The sequence below is a fragment of the Notothenia rossii genome, assembly GCF_949606895.1.
Source record: "Notothenia rossii genome assembly, chromosome: 5".
NCBI classification, from domain to species: domain Eukaryota; kingdom Metazoa; phylum Chordata; class Actinopteri; order Perciformes; family Nototheniidae; genus Notothenia; species Notothenia rossii.
This window is the reverse complement of record NC_136903.1, coordinates 81300225-81319001: the sequence shown is the minus strand read 5'-3', so window position 1 is coordinate 81319001 and position 18777 is coordinate 81300225. Positions and strand designations below refer to the sequence as shown.

General features: G+C 42.2%; 1 protein-coding gene across 15 annotated transcripts in view; it reads right to left on the bottom strand.

Moving 5' to 3' along the window:
* celf4 (CUGBP, Elav-like family member 4) overlaps window positions 1–18777 on the bottom strand; it is an 81238-nt gene that overhangs the window by 58965 nt on the left and 3496 nt on the right. For all 15 annotated transcript variants that reach the window (XM_079680156.1, XM_079680168.1, XM_079680164.1 and 12 more), the window contains exon 2: window positions 789–871. In XM_079680156.1, coding sequence (XP_079536282.1) covers window positions 789–871 — 83 coding nt within the window. The remainder of the gene's footprint in view (window positions 1–788; window positions 872–18777) is intronic.

The window sequence follows — 18777 nt, the reverse complement described above, 5'->3', positions numbered from 1 at the left end:
AAAGAAAATGCTCGCAATGCATATAATCCCTCATCCACACATACAGAGACTCACACACACACATAAACAATTAGATATCTATTATTTTACAACAATGGCAAATATCCCTCATACTAGCACACAGTGATATGATTTGGGCAGCAAAACGACACATGCGTTGGTTCCCGCTGCATTGTACATGTGAGTGGTAACATCCACAGCATGTGAACATCTGTTGTGAAGATATGCTGTCGTGATGTAGGCTACATCCATGATTCACACTCATGTTGCCGAGCGTGCACATAAATGCACAAAATAGCCTACATCCACCCGCTCAACCGCTTTTCATCCATCTCCATCCATCTCCCACACACGCGGATGCATGCGCACGCACACACGGAGAGGCACACACTCATTTATACAAACTGGAGGAAGGACTATAAATAGTATGCCTATGATGCGATGCTGTGTGTGGTTTCTCCCTATGGGTTTGTGTGTGTGACTGTCAAAGTGAAGAGAGCGGGAGGCAGGGAAAGGAAGGGGGGTGGGGGGTAGCGGCTGAGGGAGAGGACAGATATTTAAGAGAAAGGAGGGCTGTGCTCATGTCTGGTGCACAGCCAGTGATAAACAGAACATGACAAGCATGGCGAAGACAGTCAGTCCCCTTTGATTCCAAATGAGTATACGGCATTATATGTTAAAAATGAGCATCTGTGTTTGGGTGTGCGGGAGGGAATTTAAGATGTGTTTAGTTTAACAAAAAATGTTGCTTCTGGGTCGACATGGCGTTCTTTGTGTGTGTGACTTACCCCAGGCAGGGTCTTCTGCTCGTGCAATGCATTCTGGGCTTTCAGGGCCGACTCTCTGGCACAGTAGGTGAGGAAGGCACAGCCTGAAATACAGCAAGAGAGAGATGATTATTTTATGTGAAGTGGGGACAGAGAAGGAGAGGTAGACAGGGGAGGGGGCTGCACCAATCATCAGAGAATATCCAAAAACAACACACACACACACACACACACACACACACACACACACACACACACACACACAGTCACACACACACAGTCACACACACACACACACACACACACACACACACACACACACACACACACACACACACACACACACACGCACGCACGCACGCATGCACACGCACACACACACACACACACACACACACACACACACACACACACACACACACAGTCACACACAGTCACACACACACGCCTGCAGCCATTGCACTGAAACTCTGTCTACATGGCCGCACTGGGAATTCGCTTGAGTTTGTGTGTGTCCAGAACCATCCTCTGTACAGAAATACAATCCATTCAACAAAAAAACTAAAAAGACATTAAAGTGAGACAAAAAAAATGTGCGGCTTCGGAGATGGGACGATTCTGTTGCATGAGCGCCATTCTGCCCACAAAACACATCAAATCAAAGTGAACTTCTTCCCTGGCAGTCTGAAATAGCAGTTATCCATTTGTCCATCGCACTCTTCTGGCTGCTGTGACAGGGATAGACATTTCCTTGACAGCTTCTCTCTCTCACCCCCCTCTACCCTTCATTTCTCCATCTCTCTGCTCCATATTTTCCAAAACTACCCACAATCCTCGGTTCTGTTAGCACCTGGGCTGACATGTGGGGGTGGAAGGAAGATGGAGACGCAGGAGGCAAGGATGAAGAAGAAGAAACCGTGGGGAACGTGTAAGCCGTTCCCTCGCCACCCCCTGTTGACAGCGAGGCGCGCGCCACTGTCGGAGAGCTGACAACCTGTCAATCTGCAGATCAAGGCTAATGATTAATGTGCTTGACAGTTTAATAAAACACTTACGAAGACAATTGCACAATAGGCTGCAGTGACACAATTCAATTTGAGGCAAATATTCGCTGTGCATGCAGCTGTTCAAAAAAATCATTTAAATTGAATTAGCCTAAGTTAAATTTAGTGAAAGAAAAAAAGATCCTCCACTGTGATTTTATATGCAGACATACGGAGCATTTGAAGGGTGTTTTAAGTGAACAACGAGGTCGACATAAATATTACAGCTGAACATAAAACATATTGACGCAATGGCTTTTGGGTCAACTTTTTTTCATTTTCCATTTGGTGGATCACAGAAGTCATCATGCAGACGTTGACAAACTGTTCCCTGCTGCCATACAACAAACGAATCACAGTTTGTCTGAGAACATCAAGGGCTGAGCAGATGATTATCACAGAACCCCCCCCCCCCCAAAGAAACACAAACGCAGTGCAGTTTAAATAAAGCCCCTTCCTCTTATAGCTCGTTGTGTGTCGCTTTGTTCTTTTTGCATACTGGGGGCTATTTATTGTTGAGGGCAGCACCACACAGTGTATGTAGACGCAGCATGGCTCCCATCCTCTCGGCTACGCGTCTTTAACCCCGGGTCGTCCTGATGCCGGGACACTGGGGAGCTCCGCCTGTTGGTGTTTTTAATTAACGGGCCTCTCTCTCATTAGGCGGAGTGGGAGCTGGCCGCTGACAGCTTGGCTTCCTCCTCGTCCTCTCCGGGCCTGTCGTGTTAACGCTACATGTCGGCGCGGTCCCACTGGAAACACGCGCATGCCTCTGATTCACACGCCTCACAATCTCGCATGTTTGGAGCGCGGGCACCCATAGTATCCGGTATTCAGTATTATAGGAAGTATTCAGATCTGGCAATACAATGTCACTATGTAAAACCATTTCTGTCAATGTTATAATATATTTGATTACTCCTAATGCACTACCAGCATTTAATGTTAATGTAGTTTATATTGAGATTATTCTAACTCTTTATTTCCTGTGGGAAAGGTCAATCCAGGGATTCTGACGTAGCACAATATATATTGATGGGACAATTATATTATAATCTATTATCCCCATGTTGAAATCTTTACCGATACATATATTGGCAATACAAAGCCTAATTGTTTGAACTGACTTGAAAAGCACAGCATCTACATCCCAATACAGTAGGTGGCATTGTGCCTTTAAAGTTGGTTTGTGATCCGCCTATCAAGAGACGAGGAAAAACTACAGGTTATGAACTGCCTTTGAAATGCAACAAATAAAAACGATTGGTTGGTCTTTTTGGTACAGGCCCCGAGAAGCAAGTCACAGTACAAATGATTTGTTACACATCTCTCTATTTTCTCCTGGATGACGTTTTCTACTAACTTTACACATATTTATTTTACCCAGTTTCATTTTTGTTTTAAATAATGGATCCCATGGCAATATATAGCAATGCATCACAATGCATCACAATCCATACTCCGAGAAACTATAGTTTGCAAAATACGTCAAAGTATAGTTGAAGTAAAAGGTAGTACAACTAAAAACAAAAAGTAAAAAGTAAAGTATCTCAAAGTTCTGCTTGAGTGTTGTACTTCTATTTATTTATCCTCCACCTCTTAGTGTATACACACACGTGTATATGGGGCAATCACACACACTCACATACACACACATGAAAAGTGACAGTCAACAAACGTTCAATTTATCATCATTGTCACAAGTCAGATGCTGGCAGCGGCTCTGGTATCTGACTAAGACCCATATTGGCCCAGGAGAGAGAGATAAGCTGTTTGTTTCTGCTGTCAATGCTGCCAATTTAGTTTCCCATCACTTCAAATTCAAATCAACAGCAGCGCAGAGGGGATCTAAGAGAATGTGTGTGTGAGACGGGAGGAGAGAAGAGAGATGGGGGAAGAGAGAAAGAAGGGCAAGGGAGCAAAAAGAAAGACGGGGGAGGAAAACAGCGGAGAGGAAAAATAAGAAGAGCGAGGGATGCTCTGTAAGAGAGGCAGGAGGGAGGGAGAGGAGATAAGATCACCTAGCCTCTGTGAACACCATCCCCCTGTGTCCTACACTCGCTTCTTATCTCAACCGCAGCAGACACCCTAAAGGGACACACACCCACAGAGAGAGAGAGAAACAGGAAGAGAGTGAGAGACAGAGAGAGAGAGAGAGAGGAATACGGAGAAGAAAAGGAGAAGAGATGAAAGAAAGCAGCAAGGGAATGGTGACTATGAATACTTACTGGTGGGGAAAGAAGAAAAGACACCAGCTTCAGTGGTGAAATCTCCACCAACTGTCACCAGGCCTCATTTAAACGACAGCTGTGTTGGACCACATGGAGCTTTGACCTTGGTAACTATGGAAACATGATGAGCTGTCTTTGATGAGTTTCACAACAATTTGACTTTTGGGAAAGTACATTTTCATATCTACAGAAAAGATATTTGGTTTTTAAGTTAACTTTTTGAGAGCAATATATTTAAAATCCAACATTGTGATTTCACTGAAAATAAAAATAAATGCCAGGTTTTTACTTGCATGAATAACTGCCATATTGCAATGAAGAAATATGTCAGATATTTTAGCATAGGTTGAAAAGAATAATGTTTGGATAATATGACGCAACCAGGTTTTTTCCGCTAATTAAAAAAAAACGTATTGGTCACTTGGGGGCGGCAAAGCAAGCTGTAAACACAACACAGACATATTATCCCTTTGGAGGTATAAGCAAACTATACATCCAGCAGATACAGAGCAACTTTAGTAATCAATTAAGTTATGTTTTAATCTCTACCAACTACTGAGGGACATGTTTAGGTTATTAGCATTTAAATGCTCAAGCTACTCGCTAACTTTGACTGCTAGCTGTTTGGTGATAGACAGAAACAGCACTAATACGTTTTTAAAAAGTAAAAATTCTAGGTAGTAATGAAAAAACTATAGATATGGGGTTTCAGTCTTTGTGATAAATTATTCCTTGTGCATAGGAAGTAATGTGATTTATTGTTGATATGGTAATATTGCTCATAGGCACATTAATATTTATATTGGTGGCATTGGTATTTAGTTCCATCGTTTGTATTTTATATGTAATTACAAAATGTAAGGTTAATAAAAACCACCAATTCCCCCAAACAGCAGAGACCATGACCTCTCTGACCTCAGTGGTGAGTCTAGCCCCAGATGGCGGATGCTCCCATCTTACAATTCTCCTTTGAAACTAATTAAGATTGCATTAAAAGTAAAACTCCTAATGTATTCCTGAATTAGCGCTTTTTAGCGTTACTGGACACATGAATTACTTCTTACCAGCATGCAGTGCCTGAACCACCCAAGACTTGAGAGCTCGGGGACGATGTTATTGCACATTATTCTCTAATTATCTCGTGCCTATTAATTCAGGGATTTTTAGAGGCTGACATAAAAAACTTCTCTCCTCTCACTCCATCCTTTTATCCCTGGCCACAAACTCCCAGTGATCATTTAAATATTTCAGAACATCTTGGTGAGAGCCTACAAAGAGTCAATAGCATTTAAAAGCTTTATCCACGGCACGGCTGAAAATCCACGCTGCATAGCCCTGGAACTCTACCTCGAAAAACTTTGGCATGAAACTTTGTTTGAGGCCGTCCAATTTTAGTCAGTCAATAGAAATCTCCACATCTCCCCCTACCTCAGTTCTGTTAGCACTTATCTCCGCCTGAAAGGTTTGACCAAGGACAGCCTTTGCTCAATAAACAGAAGAATGTTTTTTTTTCTCCTTTTTAAAAGATTGACCTTAAGACAAGAGCGTTCTGACTGGATGAGTGCTAAGGCTTAGATAACACTCTTCAATTCACTCTTTAAAAGGGTCAGAGTAAAGAGGAAAATTCTTGACTCATTGTGCTCAGAGAAATAGCATATAAAGCCTTAGTCTTTGAGTAATATGGCGAAAACGAGTACCACCGAGTGCAAACGATGAAAACTAATAAGTGTCGTATTATGAGAGCTGCTGAATCAAGAATGATACCATTGTCCTTGTACGGTTGTATCAGAAACACACAATTTGACCCCTTTGATTTTTACAATCAAACCCTGTAAAATGGAAAAAAGTTTAAATTCTACTTTGGGAATAAAATGCAATGCAACTTTGATTTCTGAGTTTGTATAACTCCTACAGATCATGAACCATAGCTGCATCTCACTTGGGTTAAATGGATTCCTTGCGTCCCTCACTTGCGTCGTTTCCCTGCGACTAGTCCCTCCCACCAGGGAAGCATGGAGAGACGCAAGGAAACCACGAGAAGCAGGGAAATTAGTTTTAAGAGCAATGGGACGTCGTTTCCTCCGGAGCGTCACGTGAAGCGACGTCCGTTTGTGATGACGCTGCACAGCTGATCGTCTGACAGCAGCCAGATCAGTGCATGCGCTGCATCGTCCAATCAGTGAGCGATACACAGTAAGGGGGTGTGTCTGAGGATTTCACCAGAGGATGGTCTGGTAGTTCATCGATTATCGCTCCTCCATTACCACTCCTCGATCCTTGATCGTCCAGCAAAAATAAGGCCACTGGGACGGTACTCAAGATGGCGCAGACAAATCAACTTCCGGTGATACCGAGCCCGAGGAGCGAGGAAATGAAAAATAAGAGAAGTGAGACGCACCCCATATGTTGAACACGTCTTTGGAAAAGGTGTGCTTACAGTATAATCCTTTACTCATATATATTAAAATGTTTTGGATGAATCAGAACTGGAGACTGAATTTGGTATCAAATTAGAACAACCCTGAGAAGCCCTCGCAATTTAGGTTCTGCAAGGTAGTAATCCAATAAAGTGAGCAGCAGACGCTCATATCCCCTTCACCTTTGCTGGCCTCTAAGATCATTACTCACAATGGAAAAAAAGAGACAGAGGATAGAGGCTATTTTAGGGCACACGGCCTGAAGGTCTCGAGGAACACTACGACTTTCTCCCCTGTATCATCTTAAAATCTTTAATTGGCGGCAGTAAACCCTGATGAAATAAAAAAGCACTTTGAAGCCCACAATATGAGCAAGAAGGACGCTACTGTTCCTGTGTGAACAGGCGGGGAAGAAAACACGAAAGGAACGTCAATTACTGTTCGGAGACCAAATCAAGGTTTTTTTTGTCATTCTGTAAAAAATAAGGCCTTCAAAATTCAGGGGATGTTTCGAGGACTAATGAATGCTTGTCTTGAGTATGATATTATTTCAGCAGAGTGAGGCAGAACTAAGGGGCAGTATTATGAAAGAGGAGGTGAATTTGTTTATAATGGAGTATAATGGCAGTCTGAGCTATAGACAAGTATGTGCAGATCCCTAAATTCTCTCGGCTGAGGAACAAGAGGAAGCTGTAATATAAAAAACATGCAGCAACATGACTATGGAACTGGAGAGCAAGAAAAGAGAGACCAGAAAGTTATTAACTGTTATGATAGATGAAACTCAAAGGGGCTACTACAGGACATCTGCACCAGTTTTCCCAAATTTAACAGTGCAGTACAAAGTAATTTAGAAAAATAACGGCTGCAGCAGTAACATCATTCATCTCTGAGATGAGCATATAAAGATTGTCAATTAAAAAGTTATTATAGTAAATCATGAGTGAATACCGAGTAAGGGTTGAATGGTGAGTGTCAAGTACAACAGGGGCTTTTCTGCAAAACTGTTAAATCATCATGCAAAAAAATGTGCGGTTGCAAGGGTTGTAGTTTAACTTTACTGCAGAAAAAGACCCTGAATAAATGTGCAGGTAACTATTGTTGGAATACAAAAACACTCAATAATTACACGCATCACTAGATACCTTTAGGAAGCTATAAAGAAAACAAACTAAAGCAAATTAAATTGGATGTGGGCAACCTTCGTATTAAAATGCATGTGTAATCCAGAGATTACAGGTTTTAATAGCATTTGCATGCAACTTTCAATCCACTTTCATACTACAACCATAGACAGATTTACATGTTTTAGGACATCACCAACGTGTGAAAAACAATTAGTGCTTTTAAATGTTATTTGTGTGTGTGTGTGTGTGAGAGTTCCTGAAGATAACAAGTCCCATCTCCAGCCCTGCTTCCCAGAGTGGCCGTCTCTAAACTGAGCTAATCGATTGGCGAAGGAGGAAAAAGGGCCAGCTTTAATGTGTTGCATGTGAAGGATTTACTGGAGAGCAGAGCGACTGAATCAATGGTGTAGAAAATGCATCATTAGGACAGTGTTGCCCCCCCACACCACGCACCAAACTCCCTCACTTACCCCCCGCACCGGCCCCTTGAGGGTCGGGACAGAAAAACACACACACATTTATCCACACGGACTTGTCCACACACATAAACAGACTTGCAACTCTCGTGCCACAGAATACAAAAAACGTCCTTAACAACACTCACATCGAGTGAATCACATTTGAAAATGCTAACACACACTTGTTAAAAGCTCCTATGGCTAAACACACACACACACACACACACACACACACACACACACACACACACACACACACACACACACACACACACACACACACACACACACACACACACACACACACACACACACACACACACACACACACACACACACACACACACACACACACACACACACACACACACACACACACACACACACACACACACACACCAAACGTTATGAACTGTCCCCAACATCCAGGCAGACGTCCTTTTATTCTACCTCAGCCATTTTGTCCGGAAATATTTGGGAAACCCAAATTTAGCTTTTCACGTTATGAATTATTAAACACGGACTCCTTAGATTAACCAAAAGTCTGAGTCGATATGTACCAGGTTGGGCACTTTGGGAAATTGATTGAGGATGACTAATATAACACCGTACGACTGATAACAGATGGACTTGTTTGAGCATTTCCATGCCCAATAACCGTTCAGTCTTTCATTTGGGAACTTGGGTGGAAAACCCTCAGAAGTGTTGAGCCCATCGTGGGATTCTAATTCTCTCCTCTGAAACCAGACGACACAGCACTTTAAGGCTGAACGTCTGGCTTTATCTCCTCTGTGATTTGGATTGCTCTTATGTACGCCAAGGGCTTTAGAAGACATACCAGCCCAGTATCATATAATTAGCAGTACGCTCAGGCCGTTTCATTGGTCGTTTCGCACCTCATGATACATGTCCAATGCCAATAAACCAGCGCAGGAGTAGAAGTGCGCACAAAGCACGCCTGGACTTTTGTGTGCAAGACTGGACATAACACACATTGTCAGTCGGCGTACTTTAATCCTCTAGTTTCCTGTTTATCTCCATTTTATAGAAATGCATGAGAAAATTGTTTTACTTCTGAATTATTTATTGCCTCGATAAACTTTTTTCGGATGAGATTATATTCTCAATCAAGTTTAAGTCTTTTTTAATACAACATCATGGTCATTTTGTAAATGATGGTTACATTTAGAATACTTGTTTAGAGTGTGTCTACCTTGTGATTGACAGGTTGATGTTACAGAGTTGTTTGGTCTGGTTCATCTATGTGTTTCCGTCTCAAAGTTTCACCATTTCCTGGGATGTTTTCAGTTAATGAAATGATATTGTAACATTTTAGTTACCTAAAAATGTCTTGTCCAGATTTCAGGTGTACTTTGTTTCACACTTGTGTCACTTCTGGTTACATTTTTTTTATTACAAAATTGCTAAACTCAAGGGTTAAATATAGCCGCAAACTAACCAATGGTTGACGTCACAGTTCACTTCTTTTAGCATATGATTCAAAAATTGCTTTAATGTGTATGCTTGTTTTTTCAATTTTCGGGATATCAGGCTAAAATGTTAAAGTGTCACATTGGGTTTTTACAGGAGAGTTCCTGTCTGGCATTAGGGTTGGCATCTGCTGACACTGAATCATTAGACTGATGAGTAAAATGCAAAGAGACAATACCATTTTACTTTAGTTTTGTGTAGCTATGTGTTCTGGCAGCGGCAAACACGGTGACAAAGATTGATAGATAGGTTGATAGGAGCATATTGTGTCAACAGTCAGACGAGGACCGGGCCAAGCCGATTAATCAAAAAGCCGTCTACAGATGAATCATGTATCACTAAGAAGACAAAGTGCTTTAACTCTGTCATGGGAGTGGTCCCATGTCTCGTCCCCCCGGTAAAACACTTACAGGATAAACACTCCCATTAATATTCCTCGGTGCACCTCTCCTCTCCTTTCCACTCCCTGTCCTATTATCCTGCCTCGGCGGACATCCTGTCCTGTCCCGTCCGCCTTGCCAACCTGCAAGATGGAGATGAGAGGACGAGCCAAACGCAGGAGGGGGAACATGAATCATTACACTTCCTGTTGTTGCACGGCGTCCGGGGAAGGAAGAGAGAGGACGCCCCCGGGGCTCCGATTGATTCCGGAGACTTAATTGGGTTTATTAGCCAAGATGTTGGGCCCCGCGAGGAGGCTCCCAGAGGCCGGCGAGTCCCCCCCACACCCATTCCCACTCTTCTGAAGGAGAAAGCCTGCGTAATTGTTTTCCCTCCATCTTCTGTGTCATTGTCAGATGGGTCCTGCGGGATTATTAGCAACCCCAGGTCCCTCAATAATTCATCCAGAGCTATTTATACACAGATGGAGAGTCCTCTAAAGTCTCCCCCAGTGAGCTTATCTGACGCTTAGACAGACAGACAGAGAGAGAGGGAGTGATGGAGAGAACCAGTGCTACAAAGGGAAAAGCAAGCGAGAGATAGAATGAGAGAAAATGGGAGAGACGTACAAAGAGAGTAAGGCGGATGGAGAGAGGCGATCACACAAAGAAATGCAAAGACGAAGCAAAGCAAGTCTGACAGTGGATGAAGCTGCACGAGCGAGAGACAGCAGCGTTTTAGGTAGACACAATGACAATGTTTCTGGTGTGCATTGAGTTTCAAGGTGAAACTCTCTCGTCTGCTTTGCCAAAGCGAACAAAAGCACCGTCCCGGGAATAGCACACCCTCACGCAACACACATTAATGGCTTTTAATCTTCCCCCCTTTTTCCTCCATTTAACACAATTAAGATGTTTGCAAAGCTAACATGGACCACTAGTCGCTATAGGAAGGACACATGAAAGACATCCAGGGATTTCCATATGCAAAGTAAACACAGTTATCCGTCCTTTATAACGTGTCAATGCGTTAGACCAACAAAACAGTAGCCTGCCATTTCTTAAATCACCTAATAATTCCAACATCACATTAACACATTAGCATATTAACATTAGCGCATTAAGCAGCTTCTAATCCCAAACAGATAGCGCTTGGGCTACAGGAGGCTGCGCGACTGCATGCTTATAATGGCTCTGCAGGTACCTGCGTCTTTTCGCAGTCAAGGAGACATTTTGTTGTCGGCAGGCTAATGAAGCCTTTGGCACGCAAAGTTGATTTCAAAGTCCCTTTGTTGGGGCTCCAGTCACAGATAATTATATATATTCATCCCCTTTGGCAGTCACTATCCAGTTCATTTAGAAAGCTTGGCTTGCTCTTGGACAAATTGGGACATTGAAAGGCAGATTGGAGTGATAGCTTTTACATTTTTGCATCGATGGCACATTAATCAGGGCAACTATAGCCATGGGAAAAGACTTGTTTAAAGACACTTTGAAAAGCGAGACAACCATATTACTGTTGCAAATAGCATCGAAAAAAAGTGATGTCATTTTATCAAATACATTTTTTGCCTGTAGAAATATGAAATGTGTTGTATTGTAAATCCATAATGGACTAAAACATGGGAACTTCAGATCTGGAACTCAACTACTGATAATGTTCACAGAATAAGCAAATGTTTTTATTTACAGGTTTAAGTGACGGTTCTGTAAATATAGTCTATAATTGGTCACTCTGCTGAGGTGCTGGAGTCACATGAACACACAGTGTGGTTCCTAAGAGCAGAGCTTTTAATCAGAAACTTTGCTGAGCTAACTCACTAAATTACTAACTTTGCAATTTTTCTCTCTTGATGATTAAATTCAATTAGTGTGATAAAGTAATAACTTTAATGTGGCAGAGTAAAACATGCTCATGTTTTACTTAAATTGAAACCACTTTTAATGAAAATATTTTTTGGAACATGACATTGAAAACTGGAATTTTGTTAGCTTCAGGTCCACCCGATGCCAAATTAATTGCTACTGCCCAGCGAGTCCTCGTGGTATTGATAAATGATCCATGGAGGAACACGTTTTTCTCTTTCACGCACAAACAATCACATACACCTGCACATACTCTCCAGGGAAAGCAAAGCTTATCAACAAGCCAATGCTAACAAACTCACACACGAGCCTGAGCGCACGCACAGCCTTCTCTGTGTCTATCTATAAACCCATGAAATCATTCCACACCAAGTGAAGCGGGGTATGTATAGGTTTGGCCAGGATTCCCATCTCCTGTTCTGTGATTAAAGGACCAAACTAATGGGCTCGGTCTCAATGGGAACCTGTGTGGGGCTGGGAGAGACCTCAGAAGCCATTAAATTGCAAATCTGTAATAATTTGCTGAAGGCTTTCTGTCCAGATCGTTCCCCGGGCTGATTTGTGCATTGAGGTAACGCTCTGAATGGACAAGCACAAACCCAGCTGAGCCCCCGGCCAGCCAGCCAAGTTAGTTTACTAGAGGCCACACTCCGGGTACACACAGGGCCATATTTGCTTTACAAGAAACCACAGTGCAAACCCATGATGTGATTTTCATTTAATTTGTGCCAGCAATCTTAGCTCAACGAGTACATGATTTATGAAGGCAGGAGCTAATCAATCAATAAGAAACCAGGCTGTTCCTTCTAGTTAAGGTAAACTTTAAATGCACCAAAAGGAGCAGACCGGTAATGAAAAGTGTATTCTAAATAAGTGAATCCTGCAGACCTTTGCCAGGCTTTATGAGAACCGGGCAGGTAGTTCTTCCTAAGTGATGCTAACAAACAGACAAACAACCCGGAATGAAAACCTCCTACTACTGCAGAGTCACATTGACATATTGAAATATGTAAGGGCAGTTCAGGAGCCAATCTACACACACTGAAAAGATAGATTGACAAACATACAGTAAACCCTGTCCAATTAACACTTTGTCAAAGATCCATTTAATACAGAGGGCACTTGCTTGTTTACCCCCGGGTTGGCTGGAGCTGCAGGGGTCTAATTCTGCTCCCATCCCAGGAAGGTCATTCTCCTTTCTCGAGCCATGATGGCCACAGAGTAGTGCTTAAATCTGGCAAAACGCAGCCTATAAATTACAGCAGAGGACAGAGGGGTCAAAGCCTGGCATGGAACTGGGCCAGAAGCCATCAATCTGCCGAGGCAAGCGAGTGCGACATCTGTCTCTGGGACTTCCTCACTCTTTCTACTTCTCCCTCGGTCTGTCTTTGCTTCTCAGCCCCGTCCCTTTTTCTCCCGTTCCTATTTGCCAGCCTGTCATTGAACGATCTCGCTGTGTGCCTCCATTTTTAGTCTGCACCTCTCTTTACAATCGCTGCTCTCATTCTTGTATATCTCTCTGCCTCTTGATATTCTTTGTCTGTCTTTGTGTGCAACCCCCCACCCAAACTCTCCTCCATGGATCTCCCTCGTCTCTTTTCACGCATTCTCTTACATCATCCCTGTTTCAACATCTCTTTAATTCTCCTTCCCTCTCTGCCTCGCTCTCTCCGTCTTGAGCTCCTTGTCGTTTTACGCACTCTTGCACCATCTCCCTCCCTGCAGAGATGTGTTTTGGTCTATCTGCTCTCCAACCAGCAGGATAGGATAAAGCCTTGATGCACTTTCCCTCAATGTGATGCCGATATGATTTGAATGGTAATATCTGGTGGCAAAAGGCGCTGATTTGCACCATTTTGGGGGAAGAAATGGAATGATGTGGACCCAGTGGGTGTCTGGAAAACAAATGCAAATTTTGAAATATACATTCCGAGCCTTTTGTCGTTCAGGACTGTGCAAACTAAATACATTTCCCAAATATAAAAAAGGAACAAAGCCTCTCTGACCTAAATTGCTGACTTCAGATATCCCCTGGCATCTGTTAAAGTGAAGAAGTAGTTTTTAATGTAGGATGCTGACTCTGGCAGTCAAAAATTTGTCAAGCCTAATCAACAACAACAAACCTTTCTCTTTTTGTTGGATTCTTCTGCTCCTTTAATTAAAACATTTTGCATTACATTTGCTACCCAAACCTTCAAAAACTTCTCCATGACTTATTAATCCTCCTCCATTTTTTGAATCAAACTTGGTCTTGAATAATTGAGAAAGTTCTTTGAAAAGCCCTAACCTCCATTCCCACCTTCCTTTTACAAGTCAACGTGGTGCATTTTTAATTGAGGGGGACATGAAATAGGCATGAAGGGAGATGGGAAGAAATTGAATCGAATCAGGGACACTCAAACCTGGCAGTCATCGTCGCACAGCATAGGGGATTGAACGCATGCATACAGAGGAAGCTAAATATGTGTGGGCCTGACAAGCCACACACACTCATCAGTCTTTGACGTGCTTTCTGTCTGGGACAAAATAGTACATGGCTCGTGTAATCCCTGCTTTAGAGTATCCGAGCAGGCAGACCCAGATACGCCACTTCCAGTTATGTTTAGCAATTTGGTTGAGAATAAACATCAATTCAACTTTCTATGAACCATGAATCTCCAGAGCCGAATGATTTGTTTAGTGTGAATGAGCCAATGGGCTCAAAAGGTAATTGAAAGTATCACTGGTTGGAGAAAGCGAGCTTATTACAATGTCGGTTTGCAAGGTAATAACAATGATTTGCTTTTTCTGCGATATTAAAACATAACTTGACCTTGAGAACAATGTTCGAAATGGAAAAATAGAAGCATTTTAATAAATGAAATGGAGTTTGAAGTAAATAAAAGACATTTGGAGCGGAATATTTAAAAATAATGGGTGCTGGCTGGATGTGCATTAATGGAGCGCTGCCACAGTTTGCTGTGACAAACTTTGCTTCTATTTTTCACATTGCTGCTGTGTCATGCTGCTAATTCCTCGTAGACAGGCTCTGCAGTAGAGAGCTGCAGCTGGGCCCATTTTCATGTTCACACTGAGGGTTTGAGCATAAAGTATAAATATGAAAATTAAACATTAAAAGTGACTGTGCAGTCTTGCTTTGGCTAGAGCTGGTATTTGGCAAATGCAGTGCTATACTCGGCATTATAATCACCCACACATATGTATCCAACACATATGCACAGAGGGGGATGAACAACTATACAGAGAATCCGCGCCTGTGTAAACCCTTACAGTACATTTACTGTACACATACAGATATTGGGCACGGATATGATAAAGTACGCCATCCTACTGCCTCCTCACTGTGCAAAGCTTGATAAAAGGAACCTGCAGCTCTAATCCTAAAGGCACAAAACACAAGTCTTTAAGTACACAAACAGAAGAGAATCACAACCTTTTGACCGAACAAAGGAAGTGGCCTTTAAGCCTTTTACGTTGAACAACTACATATAGTGCATGAAGCCTGTGAAATGTTATGGCACAGATAAGAGAGCCAGACATGGAAAATATAGAGACCACAAAGGATCGCGTTATAGGAGTACCATGATGTTTTTATTTAGTATTTAACTGTTTAATCCTTAACTATAATGTCTTTTTAAAACATGTACCAAATCAAAAAATATATAAACTTAAAAAGATATCAATAGAGATACAGTAAGCTATGTTATTGAAAATGAATTCATCAGTATAGCATCAGTAAATCTAAAACAACAACATGTACTGTAAGACTTTCAAACATTTCAAAAGTATTGCATTCCCCATCCCCTGAACCGGCTGGCGGTATTGGAAGCAGGGGGGCTTGAAAGTGTATTAAGCGTACCTAAAAGATTGAAGAGGCCTAAAGCGTCAACTTTTGAAAAATTCAACACCAAGCACAATAATGCTTAGCTGATGCAAGATCCTTGAAAACAGAAACATATTTTCCTCTCCAAGGAGCCATTGTCAAAAAAGTTTGTTTTTTTCCTTTATCTACTGGAATAACGGTTTGCTGGGGCAATAACACGGCAGCAGGAAATCAAGAGCAACAGGGAAATTGTTTAGCCTCTCCTTAATGGAAAACAAATGTGCCAACAGTTGATGAAAAATGTAAGGCAGATTTTATTTAACGAGTTAAACTGCCAAATCTCAAGAAAGCTTTTCTGCTTTTCAGAGATGTTTTCCACCTTTTGGATTGTATTGATTTGGACTTTGACTTTGGCTGATCAGAATATTGATCTCTAAGTGACTAAACTGAGTGAGTCAGTACATCAATCAATCAATCAATCAATCAATCAATCAATCGATCTATCTATCTATCAATCAATCAATCTATCCATCTATCTATCTATCTATCTATCTATCTATCTATCTATCTATCTATCTATCTATCTATCTATCTATCTATCTATCTATCAATCCATCAATCCATCCATCCATCCATCCATCCATCCATCTATCTATCTATCTATCTATCTATCTATCAATCCATCAATCCATCCATCCATCCATCCATCCATCCATCCATCTATCTATCTATCTATCTATCTTTAAAATAGTTGAGATCAGCCCGCTCTTTGACCTGCAATGTAACGATGGCCACAAATCTTCCGTGTTGTGTTTCTCCACAGGTCAGCAGTGCCAGCCAGAGTGAGCCATGACTTAACCACGTGGAAACATTAACTGCACAATAACAGATTTATGCTGACTGGACCAATTTACCATGTGATGATGGACATGCACTCAATTCAACTAAAAAACTTCTGTGAGTCACAGTCTCTATACAAAGCCATGTAATGGTGATATTGTAATTGAAAGCTTTGGTAAAGCACATTTTAAACCCTTGTCTTGCTGCATATGTTCTATATATACTGTTTAAACGTTTTTCCCATTTTCCCATTTGCATTTCACTTTGTGTAGAATGTATATCAGCATGCTTCACTCTGTCTTTAGGAAGTGCAATGAGATGAGGATGTAGGTGCAGCCATCCCTTTAAATTACCTCTCTCTCTGTATGTAAAGGTCAGTGGTTTTAATGAGAGGCCTGCCGAGGTCAGAGGAGCCAGAGGGCTGCACCTCCCTGACAGGCCTCATGACTCCAAACCTGCGGTTAGCATGCTAATCCTCGCAGGAGCTCCATGAGCACTCCCTCCTCTGGCTCGGTGCGGTCATCTCTCACTGTGACTAACTGGCTCCCTGCTCGGCCATCAGCCGGCCCCCATCTGACAGTCCCCTCCAATGATAATGGACAACAGAGGCAGTGCTGCCTTGACAACGGCCCTCCTGACAAATTAGGCTCACTGTACTCGCCGCTCTGGCTCCGCCTCTTGTTTCCCTCTTGTTGCTTGGCAGTTCTGGGCTGTGCCAGGACAGGGTGGCGGGTGCGGTGTGGCGCCGGTGGCACTTTAGGAGGAAGCAACCTCCTCTATGACACATGTTGCCCTTCTCTCAGACAAAACACTCAAAATCGATGGCGTCTTTATAGAAACGGGGCACAATGTGGGACCTGAGCGCGCATTCTGAGCAGAGCTGAGTGGTGGATTCTGGGACAGGGCGGAGAGGAAGAGAACATAAACATACACACACACACACAGACACACTCATCCCAAACCAAATGGGAGAGGAGGAGAGCGAAGGATCCCACAGAGAGAGGATGATGCAACGAGAGTGAAATCTTTCGGCCGGAACGCATGCTGCATTAACGCAGACCTGCAGGACGAAAACCCACACCCGCACTTCTCTCTCTCTTTGTTCTAAGCCACATTTGGTTTTATCCTCCTTTTTTTTTGCAGACGCTACTCTAATGGCAACCTGTAACACCTAATTGGCTGCAATAAAACACAGCATGAGACTTTCGTGTTTTGGCATCGTGACTTCCTGGTCTCACCAAACACGACGAGCACGATCTGCTTTGAAGCTGCTACTCCCCTGACACACTCACTTTAAAAAGGGCTGAGATATCAACACCATAGACGTTCTGAGGGGATCCATAACTCCCTCTATGACCCGCATAGATTATATCCCCCCACCTGTGGCCTAAGCCATCTGCAGTAGGGGTACATTTAAACAAGATTACAATTGGTCATTACACTGCATCTCCACTTGTTTGATTTCAAACACCATTTTCTCCAATATTTATATTGAATTACTGATTGCAAAATGATACGTTGACTAATTAGAAAAAAAAGCCCACTTTTGTTATTATCTTTTCATCAATACTTAATTTTCAATGCAAAATGTTCTGAAAATGCTGATTTCATCCTTTTAAACCGAACATATTTGGCGTCTTGACTGACAAAACAAGACCCTTAAAAGACATCGCATTGGACTTTGGGAAAGGTGGGATAAACATATTTCACTATACCTGACATTTAATAGACTAAAAGATTAATCCAGAAAATAATTGGCGGATAAATCAAACATAATCGTACAATAGTTTCAGCTGCATCTATTAGGAAACAGCCTAACATCAAAGATATAATCATTCATTTCCACCGTTATTTTTATAACAATAAGCAAGCAGAACTTTATATTGAAAGCAGATAACCTCTATGAAATAGCTGTGACAGTTTATTAGCACAACCTGCCAGGGCAAAATAGATATTTGGCCTAAATCATAATGAAGTTTCAACAACTGCTTTGACTTTGAGCAACTCTTTGCAACCACTCTGTCTTATCCTATGGCGAGGGCTAACATATTTAGTGTGGCCAAGGACAATGACATACTTGACTTAAATTAACACCAGATAAACCACAATAGCAGCAAAACAAACTTGGTGACAGTTGCATTTGCACGGGAAAAACGAAGATGTAGACAACAAAGGTTTGGCCAATACCGCCTGCAGATGTGACAGCGGTAAACAATAGATAACAACCTTCAGTTATTAAACGTCTTCCCCCGTATCATCGTGGCTCAATTGCCCCCAGTGATTATTACATGAAATCAGGCAGATGAATAGTGCAAGCAATCATATCTACACCTT